The following is a 26,444-nucleotide window of genomic DNA, read 5'->3' on the forward strand; positions in this document are numbered from 1 at the left end:
TATTATTGTTGTTGTTGTTGTTGCCAAATAAGCTAAGATTTCTTTATGTCTTTTTCACTGTTATATATTTTCTTTGAAAAACTGTTTGATAATAAGACATTGACATAATCTTGAGGTTTCTATTTTTAAATTAACATTAACCTGTATATTTTAAATTAAATTAGACACCATTGCATGAGAAATAATGTATGTGTTGCATTATGATAGATAAATTCACGTTAGAAAACGATTTTGTTTTATTACTGGAATTCAGGTCTATTACAACAACGGACACCATAATGGAACTCCAGAATCTGTTTTTCATTCAACATCTTGTAAGTCATTTTGTGGCTCTTTATTATATTATATTAAAATATATATTAACATTACAAACCTTTATTATTTTACATTCGTGCTTATATTTAATTATTAAATGTTTATATATTTCCTGTCAAGGTAATATTTTACGTTTTCTGAAAAAAAACATGTGTAGGTGAATAAAACAATATTGTTTTATTTTTAACTTTTTATTTGAATGTAGTTGACACAAATACTACATTAGTTTCAGCTGCACAATGGAGTGATTTGACGTCTCTTCATTTATCCTATGCTCACCACAAGTGTTCCTACCATCTGTGACCATATAACACTATTACAATATCATTGGCTATATTCTTTCTGCTGTGCCCTTTATACCTGTGACTTACTCATCCCATAACTGGCAGCTTGTATCTCCCACTCCTCTTCACCCATTTTGCCCCCCCGCCCCACCTCTCTTCTCTCTGGCAACCATTAATCTGTCCCCTGTAAAATACAGTGTTTTAAATTCAATTAAAAGATTCCATTATTAAAGGAGGTAGATTTCATAAAACAATTTGTAAGAGGATATATCTGTAGAGACTTAAATTATGAGTATGTTTATGACATTTTTTCATGACTGTTAACAAAACATGTTTGTTTTGTGTACCGTTTTGGAGACTTACCTATTTGGTCTTATTCCGTCCCTCAAAGTTGAGCTTGGTAGAGGCAGGCATTAGATACAAATCTGTCCTGATTTACCTAACTACAGCTAAGATAAAAATCGCTTAATAACAACATGGCTATTTAATTTTTTATCATTGCTATTTTAAATATTTTGATCAAAATAAAGTTGCAGATAGAAAAAAATCACTTAAACTTAAATGCCATTATAACGATGACAATAACAGCTGTGTGTCACCACTCCCCACTCATTGTCCTGCTCACCAAGACAGCCACTTTTCACCATTTCTGTTTTCAGTTCTTCTTATGGTTATCTCTATAGGGGTAAAGAATATTAGCTGCTCCTCTTTCTAGAGTTAGTAACATTGCCCATGGATTTCATCCTACGGAGGGAGAAGGCAGTACACGGTTTTAAGTTTCTCAGCTTGTTCACCATCTGTATGTTTGTAAATTAAATTAAATGATGTAAATTTCTGTGTTGTGTTATCAACTGTAGACAGTTTCTTTTACTTTTTTTAATGTTTATTTATTTTTGAGAGAGAGAGAGAGAGAGAGAGAGAGAGAGAGAGAGACGAGGGGCAGAGAGAGAGGGAGACGCAGAATCTGAAGCAGGCTCCAGGCTTGAGCTATCAGTACAGACCCCAATGCAGGGCTTGAACCCATGAACCGTGAAATCATGACCGGAGCTACAGTCAAGCGCTTAACTGACGGAGCCACCCAGGCGCCCCAACTCTAGACAGTTTCTGATGCTATCATTGCAATGTCTCAGTCTTACTCTCTTACACACACATGCATGTGTGCAAGCACTAATGCCTTATTTCCCAAAGTCTCTGAAAAGAGGAAAGATATAAAAGTTCATGTTCCAAACTGTTGTCCCAGGTCCCATGTAAAGTTTCCATTCTTTCTGCTCTGATTTATTAAATAAAAGCTTCTAATACTATATGCCCACCAAATTCAACCAGATAGCTTTGATTTTATTTCCATATAAATACTTTTCTTTTATAATTCCTTACAATAAAAACAACTCCATTGAATTTTTTTTTTTTCTGCCTATGCAGATAACTTCTAGCTGCAGCACCTACTCTTGGGAGTCATAGACTTAACTGGACGTTTCACACTCACTCACATTTTACTAGGCCAGATGTGATACCATTTCACTCAAGGAGATACAGAACAGAAAACACAGTGCGCCAGCAAGGGGGGTAGCAATAGTGGTCACAGTGCCCATGGCAACCCTGGAACTGTTCTTTGACCCTCCCAGAGGCAAGTGAGATGTGAGAGAATTGGGTCACATGTGTGGGTGTGCTAGCTGCCCTTGCTTAGAAGCCCCCCGTTAAGAAAGGAATCGGTATCTCTTAGAATAGTTCCTTGGGAGTAGCTTCCAGACATGCCACAGGGATTGTGCCCAAAAATGAGATGTGCCCTGGGTTACTCCACTCAGGGAGACCGAAAACTGGGGCTTGCACCAGGACAGTGTGGTTCACACATAAATCTTCCTGTTCAGATACAGTTGAGCAACCAGGGATCATTTTCGTCATTGGCAACATTGCCTAGGAAGGCAGCTAACATTCCGCTTTTATCAGATTTCCATGTCCGTGGAGCTAGAGTGTTATCCCACGGTCCCTTCCTCACCAAGCAGAAAAAGTTTTATTGACTCTTCACTCACGATGGCATTTTTGTAATAGATAAATGACAGAATGAGATTTTAATAGTAATGTGTTCACCAGGAGAAGTCTTGGGTTGTGACTTGCCAAGAATGCACCTCCTAGAAAAGTTTTGCTGAGCTTCCCTGGCATGAGACTTCATTAGCCACACGTTGACAATGTTCCCGAAAGAGCTCCTGGGGCCCTTTCTTCCTGTACTGATTTGGACTACCTAGGTGTACAGCTTAGCTACTGTGGTAAAATTTTCCTTCATTAGTTTCCTGTTTCAGAATTGCTACATCTGAATCTCATTTGTTAAAAAGAAAAAAAATTACTGGTATATATTCTCTAGTGTAAGAAGAAAATATTCTAATTCTGGCACACGTAAAAATGCAATGCTTTAATTCTACTCTGGCACTTCATCCATAGGTTGACCTGGCATAGAATTCTGAGTTTAAAAACTTAGTATTGATGGGGCGCCTGGGTGGCGCAGTCAGTTAAGCGTCCGACTTCAGCCAGGTCACGATCTCGCGGTCCGTGAGTTCGAGCCCCGCGTCGGGCTCTGGGCTGATGGCTCGGAGCCTGGAGCCTGCTTCCGATTCTGTGTCTCCCTCTCTCTCTGCCCCTCCCCCGTTCATGCTCTGTCTCTTTCTGTCCCAAAAATAAATAAACGTTGAAAAAAAAAAAAAAAAAAACTTAGTATTGAAAAAGTATTTCTGTTTCGTTCTCCTGCATCCAGTATTACTTTCTAATGCCGTCCTGTTGCTCGTTCTTTTTCTGTATTCTCATATCTTTTTTCTCTTTGGGACTTTTAGGCTTTCCTCTTTATTCTTTGTCTTGCACGAGTCTTTTCTTGTATACTATTGGCTTTTGTGACCTGGAAACATATCTCTGAGAAATTTTTTTTCATTCCACTTTTTTTTTTTTTTTTTCCCTGTAGCCCTTCTGGAGCTCCTGTTAGTCCCATTTTGGAACTCCTAAGTCAAATTATTATTTTGGAACCCCCTTTTATTGTTGAGGATTTCTTTGACAGTTCGGTTCTTATCAGCAGTTTGATCAAAGTTACAGGGAGAACATAGAAAAGGTTGATTAGAAGTTCTATGGCCCTAATCAAAAAGAATGAAATCTTGCCATTTGCAACTACGTGGATGGACCTGGAGGGTATTATGCTAAGTGAAATTGGTCAGTCAGAGAAACACAAAAATCATATGGCTTCACTCATGTGAGGACTTTAAGAGACAAAACAGATGAATGTAACGGAAGGGAAACAAAAATAATATAAAAACAGGGAGGGGGACAAAACAGAAGAGACTCATAAATATGGAGAACAAACTGAGGGTTACTGCAGGGGTTGTGGGAGGGGGGATGGGCTAAATGGGTAAGGGGTATTAAGGAATCTACCCCTGAAATCATTGTTGCACTATATGCTAACTAACTTGAATGTAAATTTAAAAAATAAATAATAAATTATAAAAAAAAAAGTTCTGTAGCCCTTACACGGACTGTTGACTGAGGAGATTCCTTGTAATATTTATGATTTGTTTTCTCCAGTGCCATTTATTATCTCTGGAAATTAATCGATGTAATACTTCTTATAGTAGTGTTACAGTGTAGGGGAATGGTTCTTCCCATAGTAGGGCAGAGGAACAGGTGTTCAACCATTTCATAGGCAGACTTGACTTTGCCCTCCTAATCTCAGTCCTGGGCCACATCCCTGCTCTGTTCTGAGCCTGATTTTACCTTGAGTCTCTTAACCTTTTCCTTTCAATTTTCTCAGAGAATAAACTTCTGTCTCCTCCCTAGAGTGTCTTTTCAAAGGGTGTTTGGTTTCTCTGTAAATAGACATTCAACTGTACCATTTTTGGTCCTCTGATTCATTTCCACTGTCTATGTGCCTCCAAATTTGAGACACAGGCATTCTGGGTAACTGGTATGGATCTTATGCAGTGTGCTATTTTGGTGCTGGCTTTCTCTCCTTTGTTTTCTACCTTCCAAAACTTGCTGAAATCTCTCTAACTCTAATTTCCCTTCTCCCATTCTTTCTGGCATTATGGATCTATGCCACTGTCAAGTCTTTAATATTAGCAGAATTCCTGGAAAGAAGGGAGAGAGACGTGTTCTTAGGTCATGATATATATCTGAAGTCTTGGTTGTTTTATCATTAATAAGTTTATCAAGGCAAGTCTGAAGCTACTTAATGTTTCTGTAGAATGGACCCTAATTAATTGCAGTGGAATGAAACGCTTACTCATAGTCATTTGGGGCAGTTTCTCGCAAAATCTCAGTTCAAGGTGTCCTATTTTTCTAGTAACATGCTTTCATTTTAGTAATTTCCTTGAGGTGGATGAGTTTAGATGATTGTTCCTCTGATGAGGTTTTTATCCACAAATTCTGGAAACAATCATTTCGATCAATATATATACCAGTAATCACAGGTTTATTGATAATTTTAGTGAAAAGAATTTGAGAAAAACACGTTGGGTCATTTTGGGAGTCTATTGCAATAAGAACTTCTCTAAAATATTCAATACAACCCATGTATCCTCACAAGATCCTTTTAAATAAAATAAAATCATTCCCATTTTGTAGACGAGGAAGTTTTAACTTAGATAATTCAATCAATTTATTTTTTGTTTCCAGTAAAGAAGTGGTGGAGCCAGAATTCAAACTCAGGTCCAAATTCTGCCAGTCTCTATTTGAAATTAATTTATTCTTACTATTAAGAATTTCCAGTTATAGACATTTTGAACATGAGACACATGGTCTCTGGCAGCTATCTGTTTAGCTGGGTCATTTCCATCTTTCAGGTTATAGAAAGTCTCATGCTCAAGGCCACTCCTGAACGTGTAGAAAATAGGTTCCCCTTACTTTTTTTCCACCCTACTCACTCTTTCATAAATCTAAGGAAAATACATTATTATTTTATTTGTTGGTTTACCTGTTTAGCATTTGTTTTCCCCCAAAAGAATGAAAATTTCTTTAGAACTGGTAACTTCTCATGCCTTATATTCTGCTGTATCCTTAGAGACTATCCCAGTGTAGCACTTCTCAGTAAGTATGGGGTGAATGAGGGGTACCAATGAATTAATGTAACGACGGATGCTTTAACAGATAAACCTCCAAATCCCGGTGACTTAACAGAATTGAAATTTATTTCTTACCCTACACCAATTGGTAGGTGTTTGTGTGCGTGTAGGTGGTGGGGTTCTGTTCTACATATTCATTCAAAACTCTAGGCTGACATAGGGTTTCCACTTTTCATATATAGCTTCTAATTTTGCTATGGTTGCCAACATCCATCCGGCAACTCGGAGAAGAGAGTGTGTAACATCTCTCCAGAGGGTTTAAGCACCAGGCCTGAAACTAACGTATCTCACTTCTACCTTTATCTCAGTCACATGGCAACACTGAACAGCAAGTAAAGCTGATTCAGAAGGAAAAGAAAACAGGTGGATTCAGCATTAGCCAATCTCTGCCACAAGAAAGAAAGGAGGACTGATTAAATACCCAGCATACCCAGTCTTCTCAGTCTTACCAAACTGCTTCAAATGTATTACTCCTGTATTGTTTTAAAAACATGATTTAGGGGGCACCTGGGTGGCTCAGTCGGTTGAGTGTCTGGCTTCAGCTCAGGTCATGATCTCACAGTTTGTGAGTTCAAGCCCCCCGTTGATCTCTGTGCTGACAGCTCAGAGCCTGGAGCCTGCTTCAGATTCTGTGTCTCCCTCTCTCTCTCTGCCCTCTCATGCTCGTGCTCTTTCTCTGTCTCTCAAAAATAAATAAACGTTAAAAAGTTAAAAAAAAAAACCATGATTTAGGATGACTGAATTTCAATTTCCTCATCTAAAATAGTAAGAACATCATTTCCTTTCCTATCTCCATTAACCAGAGCAAACCATAGTAGCAATATATAACACTGGTGCACCACTCCACATCCCTTTGGTGTCCTCCAATCCCTCCGTATACAATGTAAACTCATAATCAGTCATTATGATCACCCTTGAAATTATTCTTGAATCCCTTGATCCCATCAATCACCCAATTCCCACATCCAACAGCTTTCTTTTCTCTCTCCTGCATCATTATTTCCCTTCTGTGCTAGATAAGTCTAATCGGTATGCAATTGTTGAAAACAAACAGCAACCACAATATTTCTTTTGACACTATTTCCTCTTCAGCCACCCCTTTATTTCATCTCCACACCCCCCACCTCCCAACAGTAAAGCTTCTATGAAAGAGATTTGTATTTTGACTGTCTCTGGTTCTTTTCCTATTTTTCTCTTGGGCCTGCCTATTCCACTGAATCGCTCTTGTCAAATCCAACAATGCCCTCTCTGATAGTACATCAAAAGGTCAATTCTCAGTCCTCATTGAATTTGACTTATCAACACCATTCGTCATAGTTGATTACCCCCTCCTCCTTGAAAGACTTCCTTTCAAATTGGCTTCCTGGACACGCTCTTGATTTTCTTCTATTTCACTTGTTAGTCTCCTTTCCTGGTTCTATCTTTCCTCTCCAAACTTTTAATATTAGAGTGTCCGAGGACTTAGTCTTGGGATTTCTTTCCTTTCTATCTAATTTTAATTTCCTGGTGAATTATTCAATCTTCTACCTTTAAATAACAGCTCCATGATGAAAACTTTCAAATTTATGCCCAGTCCCAGACCCTTTCTTGCAAGATTTATGGTACAAGAGTTCCACATTTGCATGTTCAGGCTTCCTATTTGGCATCTCCACTTGGGTGTCTAATTATTTTTCAAATTCACAAATCCAAAAGTGAGCTCCTGCTCTCCGCTGCACCCACAGTCTTCCTGATGTCCATTAATTATAACTTCATGTAACTATTTCTACTCACTCTAGAGCCACCAACCTGGTATGAACCACTGTCATATTTTGCCTGGATTATGGCATTCTCAACGAGTAGTCCTAAAAACCTGTAAAATGTGTAGTCAGAGTATATCACTCCTCTGCTCAAAATCCTGCAGGTGCTGCCTGTGTAACAAAAAAGCTAATGTATCATTAAAATGGCTTCCAGGCCCTACAAATCTGGCCCTTGCCTCTCCCCTCTCCGCGTCATACTCTTACGTGGCAGCTCCTGTTGCTACCCTTCACTGGCTCCACTCCAGCCACATTGGCATCTGGCTATTCCTTGGACATGCCGGCCATGCTCCTACCTGTGGGTTCTTGCCCTACCCTTCCTTTGCCTCAAACAGGCAGCCTCCAGATATCTGCTTAGCTAACTCTCTCACCTGCTCACAGTCTTTATCATCTTCTAACCTACGTTACCATCTGCTTATTTATTATGTGCACTGTTAAGTGTCTGTCGTGTCAGTAGGTCATTTCCACGAGGACACGGATCCTTGTTTTGTTCTCCGAGATATCTTATGTAACTAAATCAGTGTTTGGCATACAGTAGGACTCAAAACTGTTTTTTTTTTTTCCGAATAGTGAGTAATTAGTCCTTGTATGTCCAAGACACCGTGCCAAGTGTTTATTGTAAATCAATTCATTTAACCTCATTTTTGGAATTAGGGAATGGAGTCACAAACATAATGAAGATTCTAGCCAAGGCCCCACCTAGGAAGTGGTACAGCTAGGGTTGGAACCGAAGCAGTCTAGCTCCCAAGTGAGGCCCTGGTTTCACTGCATTCCTCTCTGCCCTTTCATTGTATATGAAAAGTAGGAGATACTCCCCCAGGGCAAAGGATGTTTCCAGTACACTGTCTTTTCTCTGTCCTTCTCCAGAAGAGGGTATGATTTCCCATTAAACCCTGGTGAACATTTACATCAGGATAAGTAATCCTAACGGTAGAACGAAACAATTTTGTCCCTCGGTTAATTGATTTTATACCTCAATGGTAAGAAAGTTTATCTGTGTGGGACAGAAGCCTTTGTGATCTTTGTGGGAGGCTATCTACTTATGCACATAAAGTTAAACCAAATGAGTTTCTCTCTGAGATCTATAATAACTAGACTCCCTCTCTAATCCCTTCCAAATGGAGTGACTGAAAGAAAGAGAATTAAGTCTAAATGATAGTATCGCATAAAAGAATAGTATTTTGTGGAAGGAGAGTTTCTCTTCTGTATTCTAATTGCTTTCTTAAAATATAAGATGTTTTTATTTGTTTTGAATAATATGGGCAAAATACACAATATCAGGAATTTATTGTGTTTGGTCTCATTCTAAAAAATTTATTTGTTTGAAAGCCTCAAAAGACATGGACATAATAAAAATGAAAGTATGTTAAAGGTGATTATTCAAAGAACCCAGCAATGTATTTGACATAATAATCTCCTTTCATGTGTTATGTTTCATTTCTAGATAATTCTAAAGCATTGATTGCATTTCTGGTATTTCTGATCATTGTGACATTCTTAGCCCTGCTTTTCGTTCTCTACAAAATCTATGACCTGCGCAACAGAAGGTCCAGGTAAGAGTTGATTTCAAAATGAAAAATAGTAGTAATAATGATGAAAACATCTATCTATGAGGCAAGTTTAGAACCAGTTACGTATAGAATGAGAAGTAGCATTAAATCCAGTTCATCAATGAACTTTTGATCAAAAACTTCACAACATCTTGTTGGTTTGTAGTAAAGAGTAACATTTTCTACAGTAATACTGTTATAGATTTTTTTTAATAATAACAAAGGAAGAGAATAGGTATTTATTCTTTTAGTTAAAAGTGGGTCAAAGGGATGTAGAAATGATAGAGGCAAAAAGAAAAGAAAGAAGTATCTAGGGAAGTATATGTATTTCTTTTGGCCAAGAACAACCATATTTTATGAAAAACAAGAATTTTAAAATAAAATAATTTAGTCACTTACCTGAGTTTAGCAGACAACCCTTGGTTGGTTTCTTCCTTCCTTCCATTTTCTTTCTTTCCCTCCATTCTCCTCCATCTCCTCTCCTTCCCTTCATTCTTTCCTCTTTCCCCTGCTAAGCTCCTTCCTTCCTCATCCCCTTCCCCCTCCCTTCCCTTCCTTCTCCTGTCTCCCCTTCTCTTGTCCTTTCTTCTTTCTTTATCCTTCCTGCTTCCATTCCCTCCTTCCTTCAATACATTCATTAAATATAAATCGAATCCCAATTGAATTCTATGTTTCTTAAAAAATATAGACACTTACGTTTCTTATTTTCACAGTGATATAGATGAACAGCAGGAACTTGTTGAAAGGGGTAAGTATACCAGTTTTTTACTGATGAATATCCTCCTCATATTTGAATCTATTCGTTTTAAATAAGAATTCAACATTTTTTATCTAACCTAGACTTCCTCTGTTGATACAATGAAGAAACTTAGATTCACTTATCTATTTATTCAATTAGTAAGTACTATGAATTTCCAAGTATATGGCAAGTATTGTGCCAGAGCTGAATATATGGTAGTGATAGGCCACGGACCCTGCTCTTAAAGGGTTGAAAATCTAATAGAGGAAGGCAGAAGTATCAGCAAATATGACAACAACTTGGTAAATGCCATAGTGGTTGAATGTGTATGCTTCTAGAGAAAGATAGAAGATAGAAGCTTGTGAGTGGGAAAGGCAGGCATCTGAGTCACCTAAGATTGTGGGGAGACATTAGACCAACAAATAAGGGAGTACAAGAGTAGACAAAAAGTCACATAGAGATAGAGGTAGTAAGTGTGCTCAAGTCTCTGCAAAGGTTAAAAGGTGGGATGGTGGCTGTTTCCACATAAGGCCCATTTAAGGACATGACAAAAAATGCAATTTGACTTAAGAGAGGAAAAGAAATTCCATTTTTCCCCTTCTTTTTCAACCTGTACATTATTTCTTTCATTTTTTAAATGTGATTTTGATCCATTAAAGGGGATAGAGGTAAAGATTGAAACTGTTTACAATAAATAAAATGATCTGTCTCCTCATAGTCAAGACAAGAGAAATTTAAGAACTCTTCTGTCTTGTTTTAACTTATCTCTGAAAGCTTTCCCTCTGCAAGAGCAGGTACCAAATCAGTAAACAAAAGCTTTAGTGCTGGTTCTCTGGAACCTCTCATTGACTTTATTTTCCACTGCAAAATCTATCACTACTTGATATTGCATTATATATTTTATTTGTTAACTATCCTCCCGTGACTAGAATGTAAGCTAGGGATGCGAAAGTAAGGAGATTTTTTTCCCCCTCATTTCACTGCTCTATCCCGAGTATCTATGTGAGTATATGGAATTCAATAAATGTCAATGAATGCATAGATGAATGAGATGAAATGTTCTGAGGATTCATTTTGAAAGCCTGAGGGAAGAATGAAGAGCACAAGAGTAACAAGTACCTGAGCAGAGAAGGGGAGTCAATTTCAAGGTGTCAGGGCAGACTAGGGAGGGTCAAAGAAGCATTTTACCTCAAAGTTCATACTAATAGTCCATTGGCATGCATTAGAACTTACCCAAACCCTCTAAAACCTCAAAGGTGGCCTTGAGTTCAGAACGAATGAATACCAGAGGTTCCCAACAATCCAAAGAAGTGACTGGACATGGCCAATTTGATAGCTGTATTTGGACGGAAATTTCTGCAGACACTAAGACAAATGTGCAACCTTAATGGACATCGTCTTGCATCATCTGATAGAGAACATTGACGTGAATAGGAGAAACACATTTTTTACATGAGTGGCAGTTTATATTTGCATAATTTTCTGAAACTTTGCTTTTCAGGAGCCATATACAATTGTACCTCTTTATGGTTAATATGTATTCTTACTCCTTAGTAAGTTATTAAGCAAGCATACCATATAAAGTGCTTCGTACTCTGGAGGCCTAACACATGAACACAACTTGTTCATAGCCTAGTATAAAGGGATTAGCAAATTAGGCTGAGTCTTGAGTATAAGGATATTAATCATATTCTATTACTTGGCTGTTTACAAAATTTCATGATAACTTAAACATGGAAATAATGAAAGGAAAAATAATAACTATGATATAGATAAATAAGTATGGTAATTGTTATATTACGTTATGTGTTCAAACCTTAGCATTTAGTCAATGAAACACTAATAAGAGTGTCAGATTTTTTTTTTTTAACAAGTAAAGTTGCATGCTTTTATTTTATTTCGGAAGACTAATTTGCAGCAGTTTAAAAGACAAATCAGTATGGGGAAAATCTAGAGACAAGGAGAGGACTTGGGAAGATGTAGTTACAAGGATGAGGAGGCCTGCCTGCACCTGACCACTGGCAGAGGGATGGAAAGTACCCAGTCACCTACTGGATATGGAGAGGGAGGCAGAAATCTGTAACTGTGGAAGTTTCCATCTTAAATTAGTTTGTGAATGGTGATCTTCTTTACTGAGATTTGAAATACTGGAGTAAAGGAAAAATGATTTTTACTTTGGGCATTTTGACTTTGATGTACATGTGGGATAACCCTTTGGAAAATCTGGGAGATTGAAAGGTTAAAATAAAGCCCAGAAGAGGTCTGGAGTACAACATTTAGAAGTCATAGGTGAATCTTTGTACGTGACTGAGACTTTCCAGGTAGTATGTGTGAGAAGGGAAGAAGCAAAGGATTAATCCAAGCGATAAATTTAATGAAATTTGTATGAACACTTGAAAGATGGACATAACCCTAGTCATGAATCCTTAATATGTTTAAAGATGATGAAAAGCAACTGATGAGTGTGGAGCCAATCCATGCAGATATTTTGTTGGAAACTTATAAGAGGAAGATTGCTGATGAAGGAAGACTGTTTCTGGCTGAATTTCAGGTGTGTGCTCTTCTTGATACGTGATGAGAAATTTACTCAATTATCAGGATAATTCCACTTTAAATGTATTATATAATGATTTGTCTTTGTAATTTATTCTACGTAATCTAGCAACATAGTCAAAGCAGATATTATCAACAGATATTTATAGACCAGAAGAGATCGTCATAGTCATGAAACTGGCAAATATTTCAAAATAATTCTTTATTTTATCATTATTAGTTATAAAGTTGTGTCACAACTTTATTCTCAAAGTAGCCCATCATTCATTTTTAGTATTTTTTGCATAATTCCTGATAATGTTAATTTCAATTACTCCATGCAACTTGTTCATCAGCAAAAAAGAAGTACGTTCCAGGATGTCTCATTTGCTCAAAATGGTAAGTGGCAAGGGGGAAATTATTTTTCTTGAATCTGCCATGACCCAAAGGACCATTATGTCTTTCAGAGCATTCCACGGGTATTTAGCAAGTTTTCCATCAAGGATGCTCGAAAACCCTTTAACCAGAACAAAAACCGTTATGTTGACATCCTTCCTTGTAAGTACTCATTGAGAATTGAATTTCTATATGTTTAGGCTACTTGGTTATTCATTATTTCACTTATTTATATTTCTTTTCTTTGAACAGATGATTACAACCGTGTTGAACTCTCTGATATAAATGGAGATGCAGGGTCAAATTATATAAATGCCAGCTATATTGACGTGAGTAAAAATGCATAACTGCCAGATTATTTTATGTCTTTGTTGTTTTGTCATTGTATCTATACATTCTATTCAGTTCTTTCTTTGTCATGTCAAAAGTTTAGAAATATTATTAGAAATAGTTTGAAGTAAACTCCTCATGTCACTTACATAAACAACAAAATCATTAATATCTACAGGAATAGTTATTTATTATTTGTTATTCATGCTAGGTATATTATAAAATTTTTCTCTACCAAAAATGATACTAATAATTAAAATACTCTGGTGCCTACTATTGTGCTGGATATTAGACTTAATGATCTGTATATGTATTTCTCATAAGAGCCCCACATTTGCCCCGACCACGTGCACCATACTCACTGTAGAGGTGAAGACTGGGAGATCTGGTTAATTAGTTATCCTTATCCTCATTCAATCAGTAAAAAGTTGAGTTGGGATTCAAACCTGGGTCTGCCTGACTCCAACCTGTTGTTCTTCAGTTACATAACATTGCATTTCAGCAGAGATATGCTTCATTGACCCAGATCATTTGTTCATCATATTTATCCAAAAATAAATGTTGCATATGGTTAATTTATCCAAAATATTTTAAAATGTTATTTATTATATAATTGCTGAATAAGTAATGCATCACACATTTAAAAAAGAATAAGCAGTGTAAAAACAGGGAGACTGAAAAATAGCTTCTTTCCACCCAATCTACCATTTGTGCAATGCTCCCACCTACTACACAAGGTAACCTCTATATTGTTTCTAATTGATCCAGTCCGAAGGCACTAACATTTGTTATCTTCTCTTTATCCAAAAGTGTTAACATAATATTCACATTTTTCTGTGCCATGCTTTATAAACCTGTAAAGTTATGTGATATGTATGTCACATATATACACATATATGTATATAGACACATATATGTATATATATATAGTAATGATACAATAAAAATATATATGGATATATCCTTATAATAATTACAATACAATACATTACAATAATATCATTACAAGAACGGGATTTGGCAAATCTTTTCTGTAAGAGTCCAGGCAACAAACATTTTGGATTTTCCAGGACATAACATTTTTGTCACAACTACTTAGCTCTGAAGTTTAGTGGCCACAATTCCATACACAATGTGAATGCATTCCAAACTTTTTTTTTTTAACAAAATCAGACATAAGTTGTAGTTTGCTGACCCTGGACATAGAAAATTTCTGCATTTTTTGTATTTTATAAGTCATTCATGGTATAGCTGTATTGTGATTTAGTTAATAAGTGCCTATATTAATGGACATTAAATGTGTTTAGAATCTTCTGTTATAAACAATGGTTCAATGAAAAATCTTGACTTACTATTTTACAATGGGTTTTAGTGTATCTAGGATAAAATACTAAAAGAAGAATCTCTAGGCCAAAGAGAATATGCATTTGCAATTTTAAAAGATATTTCCAAATGGTCTTCCACTGGGCCATACTGATTTACATTCCACCAACGATATATGAAGAATGCCAAAAAATTTTTTTTGACAGTCAAATAGTAGACAAATTGTATACTATGCTATAAGGCAATTCACCAGCTTTTCTTGCAGAAAGATATTGAATCTGAGGTTTGCTTATTTCGATGTACATGAATATATAAATTTTTAGTGGAGTAGGTAAAATGGTCAAATTGTATTTGTTTGTTTGTTTGTTTGTTTATATATTTATTTATTCACATGGTATCTTAGTTTCCTAGGGCCGACATAGCAAAGTATTACAAACAGGATGGCTTAAAACAACATAAAAGTATTCTCTCAAAGTTCTGGAGACAAGAAATCCAAAATCAAGGTGTCAGCAGAGACATGCTGCCTCTGAAGGGTCTGGGGGAAATTGCTCTTTGCCTCTCCTAGCTTCTAGTGGTTCCTGGCAATCGTTGGCCTTCCTAGTCTTGTGCCTGTATCACCTTCAAATGTGCTTCTATGATCACATGATCTTCCTTGTGTGATTCTACAGCGCTGTGTCTCCTTTCTCTTATAAAGACAACAGCCATTTGGGGCTCCTGGGTGGCTCAGTTGGTTAAGCATCCAACTTCGGCTCAGGTCATGATCTCACGGTTCGTGAGTTCAAACCCCCTGTCAAGCTCTGTCCTGACAGCTTAGAGCCTGGAGCCTGCTTCAGATTCTGTGTCTCCCTCTCTCCCTGCTCCTTCCCCACTCCTACTCTCTCTCTCTCTCTCTCTCTCTCTGTCTCTCAAAAATAAGTAAAAAAAAAAAAAACATAAAAAAAAAGAAGACACCAGTCATTAGATTTAGAGCCCAGCCTCAGAGGGGTATAGCCTTATCATCCACAAAGACATTATTTGCAAATGAACTCACACTCCGACGTTCTGAGTAGATATGAGTTTTGAAAAATGCTATTTAATCCTCTACACACATATTCTGTAAAATGAAAAAAAAATATTTAAGAATATTTTTTATTCAGATCATTTAGGAAACATTTTTACAAGTAGAAGCAGGGCTGGGACTTTTCTTCTCAAGTATTCTGTCCCTAAAGACATCACTTTAACCTGTACCAATGTCCTGCCTCCCATCAACTTTGTTTGATACATGACAATTTTGTATCCTTGCTTGCTGTTGTCCTTGTAAGCTCTATCCCACGCAACAAATGACATGTGCTTATGATATTCTTATACCATTTCTCATTTCATTCCTTTTTAATATTATCCTCAAAGGCTTGTTTATAATCACAAGCAACAGTTACAAATGTGAGGTCATTGTCTAAAGATAATTACTAGTACCGTGCCATAATTTTGACCTCTATTTTAACCGATTCTGCAGGTGACTTCTGTAGGCTTTCACAATTAGCATTGATAAACTTTATTTTAGTATATAGGGTTTCTTCCAAACGTTGTTTTTCAAAGTAAAGTAATTGACAAAAGATTTTATAAGGATATAGATAATCTCTGAGAAAAACCCCTTATATTTCCTATTCAAATATATGTGGGAATTATGGTATTGACTTTTACTTATTTGTCTCCAGCAGAACTAGGTGCTCCTGAAAAATGTGTCTCAGCTTTTAGATAGGTACTTGACATATTGTAGCCCGTTAATAAATAAGTGTTGAACGAGCTAATGTATAAATAATACTATGTCATGAGATAGAAGTTTCAAGGAGTTACTAACATTAATCCTGAATTCTTGTGGCCCATGTAACAATATTTCACCTAATGGGCGAAGGTTGGCCCATGTAACAATATTTCATCTAATGGGCGAAGGTTATCTCTCTGAAGGGCTTCTCTGATTGCTCAGGTGAATTTAAGGAATATGAGATAATTTGGAAGAAACTAGCACAATATCTTATTTGCCTCTGTCATCCTTCTTTGCCTTGGTAATAGGAGTGGAAAAAGCAAACATTGTAGGTAATGAAATTAAAGTCACTCTTTCTCTTATCTACAATGGCAGACAAGGAGTCTAGGGAATCGGTGGTCTATCCCAGCGCTAGTTAAAAGGTAGATGTGTGGGGATATCTCACAATGATTTATTGAAAGAAATTGAGTAAAAATCCCCAAAGCAACAATATGGCTTGTAAGAAGGTTTAAACTGTAACAGACGGTGCTCTGAGTTGTCAGGACATAAAATATAAGAATGTCTGGATTACTTTTGTAAATTGCTGCATCATCCCGATGAGGATGAAGTCCAGTTTTCAAAATTGTTTTGGATATATAGCAAAGATACATAAAGGTCACGAATGGTGTTTGTAAGTGCTAACATGTTTGGTGCAGTTTAAAGGGTAACCATGAGTTAATAAAATCCCCCTTATGATTTGAAAATGTCCTGAGAAATCCACAACCAAGAGACGGTGGATCTAAATTAACTTCCTCTAACTCATGATTTTGCACATAAAGAAATAATTGAGTGTTCAGTAAATGATATGCCTTTGTGTGTTTTTTGAACAGGGTTTCAAAGAACCCAGGAAATACATTGCTGCACAAGGTAATTTATCTGACAGTTTAACACTCTTTTTGAAAATTGTTTCATAGCGCTGTTAAGAAGATATTTCTTATCAGTTTGTGTTTATTTACTTCCTAGGTCCCAGGGATGAAACTGTTGATGATTTCTGGAGGATGATCTGGGAACAGAAAGCCACAGTCATTGTTATGGTCACTCGATGTGAAGAAGGAAACAGGGTAGGATTCATAGGGTAAAGGTTGGGGTTAGAAAAAGAGAGTGTTGAATCGTATTTCAAAACACACACACACACACACACACACACACACACACGTGCTGGATGGATGACAAAAACAGACAGTTCTCTATTTTAATCAGTATGACACTTGATTTGAACTTTTTACACATGTAGAAAAATAGTGTCTATACCTAAATATATGTATATATGAATAAAATTTAAGTGCTTCTGCTTAATTGCTGGACTTACATTTGACTCCTATTTCTTTGCACTATTGTTACAAGTTTAGTGCATTTCTGTGAAATGATTTCACAAGTACTTGAGAATACTTGAAAGAAAACTGTCCTTGGGCAGATACGTGGTAATTCATGGAATGGGACTTTAGGAAGCGTGAAAGCCTCCCTATCCTCCAGCCTGAAATTAACCACATGCAACCACATCATTTCTGCTGACAACCGAGCACATCTCCTTTTAATATGCAGCTAAGCCTGGGAAGATCATCCTCTGGCTACGTAGTATGAAGGAAATCTATCAGGGCCATTAATGGGAAATGGAATACATTTCAACCATCACAGCTTCAGGTGTATATGTACTTAAAGGAGAATACATGAATATTTTGAGAATTTCAGATGAATGATTTTTGTTTTGTTTTTTAAAGAGCCTTAATACATACATTTGTTTAAATGAAAAACAAAAATTATTAATATTTTTTAAAATATAGAACAAGTGTGCAGAATACTGGCCGTCAATGGAAGAGGGCACACGGACTTTTGGAGATGTTGTGGTAAAGATCACCGAGCACAAAAGGTGTCCAGATTATATCATTCAGAAGTTGAACATTACAAACGTGAGTTTGTTTTATCACATATTTTTATTTTCATACGGTTTGTCTAAAAATACAATTATGGAATTAAATGTGAGAAATTATATCTAAGAAAAATTATTTTTAACAACCTATAGGAGGAGGAGTTGGGTTAGAACACAAGCCAGCAGGTCAAGTTAAATCACTGGTGAAAGTAGGATCTGTCTGTCCAAGTACTATCAAAAGTATTTATAATTCTATGACTCTTGACATATAAAGAAAAGAGCTCTTTAACTGTGTTGAATAAATGACTGAATTATCGAATGAATGGTAAAATGGCCCTTATTCTCTACGGGTCTATTAATTACCATTATGGAAAGAATATACACATGGCACAATTAAAGACTACTGTAAGAAATACAAAGCACTAACTATGTAGTAAAGATAAAATGTTAGTTTGGAAAAAAACAGTCGGTAGGGCTTTAGATAATAGTTAAAACAGAGGTCCTCACATGTTCTAGGATACTGTTTTTATGAAAAATCCAGAATAGGCAAATTTTTTAAAAGTTTATTTATTTTGAGAGAGATAGAGTGGGGCGGGCAGAGAGAGAGAGAGAGAGAGACAGAGAGAGAGAGAAAATTCCAAGCAGTCTCTGCACTGTCAGCACAAAGCTTAATGTCGGAATCGAACCCACAAATTGTGAGATCATGACATGAACCGACATCAAGAGTCAGATACTTAACCGCCTGAGCCACTCAGGCGTCCCCACAATAGGCAAATTTATGGAGTCAGAAAGCTGGTTAGGATTGCTTGGAACTGAGGGAGGTGAAGCAGGAAGAGGGATGGCTGTAATCAGTAAGAGTTTCTTTTGGGAGTGGGTAATGAAAACGTTCTGTAATCAGATAGTGGTGATGATTGTACAACTCTGGGAATATAATAAAAAAAATTATACTTTAAATGAATGAATTTTATGCTATGTGAATATATCTTAAAGCTGTTTAAAGATGCAAAAACAACCCCTTTCAATGATATATTTCTTCCAAAGCCTTCTAAGGCTCCCATGGCATTACTAACTACTATGGGCCACAGAGGGCTATGGAACAGTGGTTCCACCACCAATAGTTTGTGGTTAAATACATGATGGACTTAGGCATGAGACCCCCACCCCATCCATACTTATGGGTAATATGTAGATCTGGTTGCATTGATTAGTCTCATCATTATTCTTAATTAACATAATCATTTCCCATCAGACAATTACAACCACCCAAGTCTTGTTGTTTCTTCTGTTACCTAAATGTAGGTGGTTCTTCTTCACACCAGGTCAGAGAACTATGAATTACTCATCTTGTAGTGATTATCTTGAAGTTGGGACAAATACGAGCTGTAGTCTGGGGCTGAGTTTCCTCAGTTGTCTCTCTACAGTCTGAGCTGACCTTTCTAATGCTAAGAAGTATAGCATTAACAGAACAATTAATCAGACTTTCTTCACATGAAGAAAATTTGCTGGCCTACCAAGTGGAAATATTTCAAAGAACTGTGAGAATGGCCTTTACTTCATATCTTTTTCCACCTACCCACACTCCCAGTTTTTGGTGTGTGTGTTTGTTTTTGCTGTTTGGTTTTGGCATGGCAGCATGAAAGTTCCCAGCAGTTTTCACGAACTTACCACACCTTGCTTACCTTACTGGTAACTTATTGCTTGCTGGTTAGTGCATGCCACCCTGCATGACATCTCAACTCCTGGTGATTGATTGGAAAGAAAAAATGTAATAATGGCTGAAAACCTTTGCATGAGGAGTTTTTGATACTGGATTCCCCCCTGCCCCCACTTATTTATGTCAGAAAATTTGCTTGCAAGAAAATCATCTCAGAGAAAAAATTATCTCTCCCCTAGAAAAAAGAAAAAGCAACCGGAAGAGAGGTGACTCACATTCAGTTCACCAGCTGGCCTGACCACGGGGTTCCTGAGGATCCTCACCTGCTCCTCAAGCTGAGAAGGAGAGTGAACGCTTTCAGCAACTTCTTCAGTGGCCCCATTGTGGTGCACTGCAGGTACATGGAGAACTCCCAAGGCCGGCACCAGGGCTGTCCCAACTCTTCCTCTTGGGCTGTTAGAGAACACCCTTCCCTTTGGCGATTGCTGGTTTGGAAAACAGTCTGTGAGGAGAGACTTTTATCCTTTCCTCTGCTTCACCCCTGTTGTCTTTTCATTTCCCCGCCATGATCATGCCTTCACTTTGTTTATTTGTTTGTTTGTTTGCTTGTTGTTTTGTCAGTGCTGGTGTTGGACGCACAGGCACTTATATTGGAATTGACGCCATGCTAGAAGGCCTGGAGGCAGAGAACAAAGTGGACGTTTATGGTTATGTCGTCAAGCTAAGGCGACAGAGGTGCCTGATGGTTCAAGTGGAGGTACGTGCTCCCCTTCAATCACTGTTATCCCTTTTGCTTTTTGACTGAAGTCTTTTTGTGGCGGGAATGGTGATCTTAAAAGAAATCCAAATTCTTCTCAACTGAGTGAAAATAGTTTTCTTTTCATTTCATGAAAACTAAATCAATTGATAAGCACCAATTATAGTTAGGAACATTTCGTGTTAGTGGCTGAAAGTCCTGCAGAAGAAGGATGATTATAAATATATGTGAACAAACAAGCACACAAATTAATAATAAGATACCATTTACACATGTTAGAAAGGAAAAAAAATAAACAAAAACACTGATAACTAATTTGACAGCATCTCATAAAATTAGAGCTAGGGACACGGAGTAGTAGAGTGAATAATAGCCCAGATTTTGAAGTAGACTTCCAAGGTTCCTATCTTGCTGTTAATTCTTAATGGTATGTACAGTTTCACAAGTTTCTAATGTTTCTGTGCCTCAGTTAAGTCATCTGTAAAATGGGCACAGTGATATATTTACCCTATAGAGTTATGACACAAAGGTAATCCAAGGAAAATGCATAGGCAAGTCTCTGGCACAAGTATGTAACCAGTAATTGTAAGGGATGGTTATTATTGAAAATACCTGCACTTGACCCAGCAATTCCACATGTATGTATATACCCAAGGGAAACACTTATAAATGTGCATAACTAAAAACACGTGCAAGAATGTTCATTAGGGGCACCCGGGTGGCTCAGTCGGTTAACTTTGGTTTTGGCTCATGTCACGGTTTGTGAATTTGAGCCCTGCACTGGGCTCAGAGCTAGGATCCTGCTTGGGATTCTCTCTCCCTTTCTCTCTCTGTCCCTCCCCTGCTCACACACACACTCTGTCTCTCTCACAATAAATAAATAAACTTTAAAAAAAAAGAATGTTAAATTCAGCATTGATAGAATAGCAAAAGGGAAAAAAAGGAAGCACTTTATGGGATAAAGGGCAAACAATACGTGGACACACAATTGCATGCTATGCTACAGTGAAAGGAATAATCTTAGTCTGTACTTATCTATCTGGTTACATGTTCAGATGAAAAAAAAGAGTGAATAAAGTCACCAAATGAAACATGTAAGATATTATTTATACCATTTAATTTAATTTATTTATTATTATTTTTTAAATGTTTATTCATTTTCGAGAGAGAGAGAGAAAAAGAGAGAGAGAGCAAAAGCAGAGGAGAAGCAGAGAGAGAGGAAGACAGAGGATCCGAAGTGGGCTCTACACTAACAGCAAAGAACCTGATGCGGGGTTTGAACTCACGAACCGTGACATCATGACCTGAGCTGAAGTCGATGCCTAACCCACTGAGCCACCCAGGCGCCCCAATTTACACAATTTTTAAAAAGCACACAAATTTGTACAATGCTTACAGATACATGGGTATCACTATAGAAGAATAAAAATAGATTGTCAACCAGGAACAAAAGGAAAAATTATTTCCTGTGGAAAAAGCAAATGGGCTAAAAGGATATAGTCAAACTCAGGAAACTAACATTAGTAGTTGAAGAGGCTTGAATGTTATCACAAATTTGTCACTTATTTAAAAATAGTGGATTCAAATATGATAAAAATGTTGGGAGTTGTTAAATGTGGATTTGGCGTATTGTGTTTTTTTGATAATTTTCTCTATTTTAAAAGATTCTAGAAAGCTTTTTTTTTAATGTGTTGTATGGAGTATCAATTTGATTTTTTTCCTCTTAGATATTTATTATAGTTTTATATATTAGTAATTTGACTCACTGGCTCAATAATGGTCACTGAAGGAAGTAACAGGTAATGTTTTCTAATTTTTAGGAATCAAATAAAAGTTATGCACTACATAGTATATGTTTAATCTATGTACCAAGCTATTTTTTTTTCTGCAAAAATGATCTGAAGTGGAATTTGCTCACATTCCAGAGAATTGTGAGAGCCAAATTCCATACTATTCAAATGTTATGGGCATTGGTTTTCTTTTACAAACATTGTCCCAATCTGAGCACAATTATAGAGATGCAGAATTTATTTCAATATGATTCATAAGACTAGAAGTTATCAATTAATTATCCATATTTTTCTTTGAAATTGTAGGCACAGTATATCTTGATCCACCAGGCCTTGGTGGAATACAACCAATTTGGGGAAACAGAAGTGAGTTTGTCTGAATTACATCCATATCTACTTAACATGAAGAAAAGAGATCCCCCCAGTGAGCCGTCTCCCCTAGAGGCTGAATTCCAGGTAATGATGTGATAGCAATAATAATAGTTACTAAAGTTAACTTTCATGAGGGCTATTTTCTGGGGGTGTGCATTCGGCATGATTCCTGAATTTGGGCCTCACCATAATCAATGGAGTACAGATGAGGAAACTAAGACAAAGGGAGTTCAAGAGAAATACCTAAAACATAACAGCTGTTATGCAGGAGACTTGTTTAAGCTTAGAAATGCGTCCCCAGCCCTCCCCTTTTAACTATTTCTCATTAAGCTGGTATAAAATAAAGTGTCAAAATAATAGTAATACCCACAAAATTGGTCTGCCAAAGGCAATGTAGCATCTCACCTTTTAAAACTACATCTGGTTTGGGTTTGTAAAGGAAATAATTAGAGGAGTTTATGACTACTTAGGAAGTTTAACTGGCTGGAGCTGGTAGACAGAAACTAAAGGATAAATACATGTGTCCTAACCTATTTATTAGGCAATTACTCTGAAAGCCAGCCTAGGATGTAGTTCACTCGTTCCAAGAATTTGTGGAGCTATCTCCGGATTGCTCAGTTGTCCAAACAAAATGTTTTGTACCTTTTCTCTTTCACTACTGATATCAAGTTTACTGAAACTGTCTGTGAACTGCCAAGCTGGTCAAATTGGAGAGTTTCACAAGACCAGGAACATGCTTTTAATCGGATGCAGAATTGTTTAATGTCTTGGCTCAAAGTAAGGATGAGGTGGGGGGTGGAGGTGAAGCATATAATAATCACCACATAACACAATCCACCAGAAGACCTGTACTATCGTGTAAGAACTCGCAGTCTACCAGAGTAGTCTTGAGGGGAAGGATGTTTAATTGCTATTTTCTTGCCCTTTCAGCTGATAAATCAAGCATATTCAGTACACTAACTCTGCTTGCCCCCCTATATGCCGTTTGGAAACACTTATGTATGCCATTTAAACATTCTTACGTAAAGCCACTAAAAGAAAGAGTAACTTCTTTCACTGAACAAATATGATTGGGTTTTTGCTCTGTGTACAATTTTGCTCCCTTTGTACAATTTTGGGCATAAGAGTCAAAGTGATTTGCAGATAGACATAGTGAGAGAGTGTAACCCAGAGACTATAACTGATGGGAGCAGTGAAATTATTCCATCTAAGCATAAAGGTAGAAAGAAGATGAGAGTAGAGATGTTGGTCAGTTCGTAGAATTGGTGATAGGAAGTTGAGGCATTTCTCATCCAATTGCCTGCTTTTTCTAAAGAGGGTATGAAGCAAGAGATCATCAGTTAAACTTTTAGGGGTACAGGGATAAGAAGAGCAAAGCAAAGCTTATGCTTCAGAAAGGGGAAAGTATATGAAATAGTTATATCAAAGTAGAAAGTTGAAATTTATGGTCATGAATTTAAAGAGAGTCATCTGGTTTCATTGTTTTCTACAGAAACATTGAAAACAGGGGCTGTGCATGCAGATAGTTGAGTTAAACCCATCTAGGATTTCTTTTTTTCTTTTTTGATTTATTTATTATTATTTATTTTTGAGAGAGACAGAGGGCAAGTGGGGGAGGGTCAGAGAGAGAAGGAGACACAGAATCTGAAGCAGGCTCCAGGGTCTGAGCTGTCAGCACAGGACCTGATGCTGGGCTTGAACCCACAAACTGTGAGGTCATGACGTGAGCTGAAGTCGGATGCTCAACCGACTGGGCCACCCAGCCCATCCCCCACCCCCACAGAGGCTTTCTTAAAGTGACAGTTTGAAAGTCCCAGGTGAAGAAATTGAGGGTGTTTGCAAATGAATGATACAGTGGTGGATGATAAAGAGCAAACTGGCCACAGAAGGACATTGGGCACATAGAGAAAATGTTAAGGACAGTATATGGGAAGTTTTGATAGACTTGCACGTTGCTAAACTCAAGATACTAGAACAAATGACAAGGAAGAAAACAGGTAATCTTCAATAATGGGATGGTTGAAATTGTAATTTTTAATTTTTTTTTTCCAACGTTTATTTATTTTTAAGACAGAGAGAGACAGAGCATGAATGGGGGAGGGGCAGAGAGAGAGGGAGACACAGAATCGGAAACAGGCTCCAGGCTCTGAGCCATCAGCCCAGAGCCTGACGCGGGGCTCGAACTCCCGGACCGCGAGATCGTGACCTGGCTGAAGTCGGACGCTTAACCGACTGCGCCACCCAGGCGCCCCTGTAATTTTTAAATGAACGTTTGAAATGAAACTTAAAAAGGTAGAATGGAGAAAGTGGATGGCAGAGGAGTGGAGGGAAAGGTCATAGGAGGTAAAGAAGCTAAGAAGTGAAGAGACTAGAGTGTTGGCTAGATCATGCTTGTCAATGTAGAAGTAAACAAGAATGATGACAGACCTGGGGAGAAAAATTAAGTCTGAAACTAAAGGAGGTGGGGTGATCCAGTAATCAGTACCTGAAGCCTCTAAAAAAGGTTAAAGGAAGGTGACGTGATTTCAGGAAAATCAAAGTAGTCGGGTATTTGGAAGGAGAAGTGAGTAGAAATGGTTTACAAGTAGAAACCGACAGCACATATCTTTTCACGCTGTGATGTATATGGGGTATGAGGGGAGAATTCAGTTTGTTTGTTTTTTAAAGAACTACTGCATTTTTGGCGATGTTCTCAAGGGACACTCAAGTTTCACTTGGTGCACCTGCCCCCTCCCCAGAAAAAAGGTGAAGGGACTATTGAAAGAAAAGCATTAAGATGGATGGCAGTTTGTTGACAACAGACCATGAGCACCACAGGGCAGAGAGGAAGACATTGGTTGATGGGATATAAGACATTGAGTTTGTTGTATTTTAGGATAATCATTTAGGTAATTATTTAGTAGTAGAGCTCTAGAGAATATGGATGCCCTGGGAGGCTTAGACTCGTAGCAGCTGAAACAAGCACAGACTGAGGTGTGAAAACCCCTCCATGTCTTCAAGGAAGGCGAACCATTAGTTTTATCGATAATACTGGGTATTGACTAGAGGGAAGAGACCACTGAGTGACTGTTCAGACAAGAGCAAAAAAAGTGTTGTAATACTTTCCAAGGCATCAGCTTTCAAGCAGTTCATGGAAGTGTTCAAGGGGCCTAGTATTCACTGATGAGGTTTTCATTCATTCACTTACACAGCAATAAACGGGGTTTGAAACAGGGTGCCATATTTAGTTTGAAAGAGCAAACCATATTAAAAATATATATATATATGTGTATATATATGTATATATATATATATATATATATATATACACACTCACATGTACATCCACATGCACATATGTTTGTATGTGTATAAAATCCTGCTAAACTGTACATGATGAGCTCTCTTGGTTTAGATTGTTCATCCACTTGACAAATATTTATTTAAGGACCAATGGGGAGAAAGGGCTGAAAGTAAAAAGACCTTTCAGAAGAAAGGACACTTAAACTGATAGCTAAAGGGCAAGTAGAAGTTAGAGTGACAAGGGAAAGGGCAGTCCAAGCAGAAAACACACGTGCGAATCTGCTAAGATTCAGGACAATTCAACCCCTTCCCAGGGGGAGTTGAGGACGTTGGTTTGGCTGTAGTGGAAGGGGTCTATCAAAGGGTGAGGCGGGACAGACAATCAAGAGTGCATTCCCTAAGGTTTTTGTGCAGTAGTAAAGGGATTGGTTGAATACTTCCTACCAATGATAGGAGACCTCTGAGGAGCCTCAGTGGACTCTGTTTCAGGTTTTAAGAGAATTAGAGCCAGTGAGATTGAAGATAAAGAGGCCAGTTAAGAAACTGTTGACATTTTCAAGTGAGAAATCAAAGTGGACTGTACTAAGTAG

General features: G+C 37.4%; 1 protein-coding gene across 7 annotated transcripts in view; it reads left to right on the top strand.

Annotated features, from left to right (window-relative positions):
- The window catches only part of PTPRC (protein tyrosine phosphatase receptor type C), a 125,772-nt gene that overhangs the window by 89,411 nt on the left and 9,917 nt on the right, over positions 1–26,444 (top strand). For all 7 annotated transcript variants that reach the window (XM_030301700.1, XM_030301701.1, XM_030301703.1 and 4 more), the window contains 12 exons: positions 254–314; positions 8,927–9,035; positions 9,746–9,780; positions 12,213–12,322; positions 12,771–12,861; positions 12,952–13,028; positions 16,963–16,999; positions 17,096–17,193; positions 17,914–18,039; positions 19,893–20,050; positions 20,275–20,410; positions 22,507–22,656. In XM_030301700.1, coding sequence (XP_030157560.1) covers positions 254–314; positions 8,927–9,035; positions 9,746–9,780; positions 12,213–12,322; positions 12,771–12,861; positions 12,952–13,028; positions 16,963–16,999; positions 17,096–17,193; positions 17,914–18,039; positions 19,893–20,050; positions 20,275–20,410; positions 22,507–22,656 — 1,188 coding nt within the window. The remainder of the gene's footprint in view (positions 1–253; positions 315–8,926; positions 9,036–9,745; positions 9,781–12,212; positions 12,323–12,770; positions 12,862–12,951; positions 13,029–16,962; positions 17,000–17,095; positions 17,194–17,913; positions 18,040–19,892; positions 20,051–20,274; positions 20,411–22,506; positions 22,657–26,444) is intronic.

Source organism: Lynx canadensis, chromosome F1 (assembly GCF_007474595.2).
Source record: "Lynx canadensis isolate LIC74 chromosome F1, mLynCan4.pri.v2, whole genome shotgun sequence".
NCBI classification, from domain to species: domain Eukaryota; kingdom Metazoa; phylum Chordata; class Mammalia; order Carnivora; family Felidae; genus Lynx; species Lynx canadensis.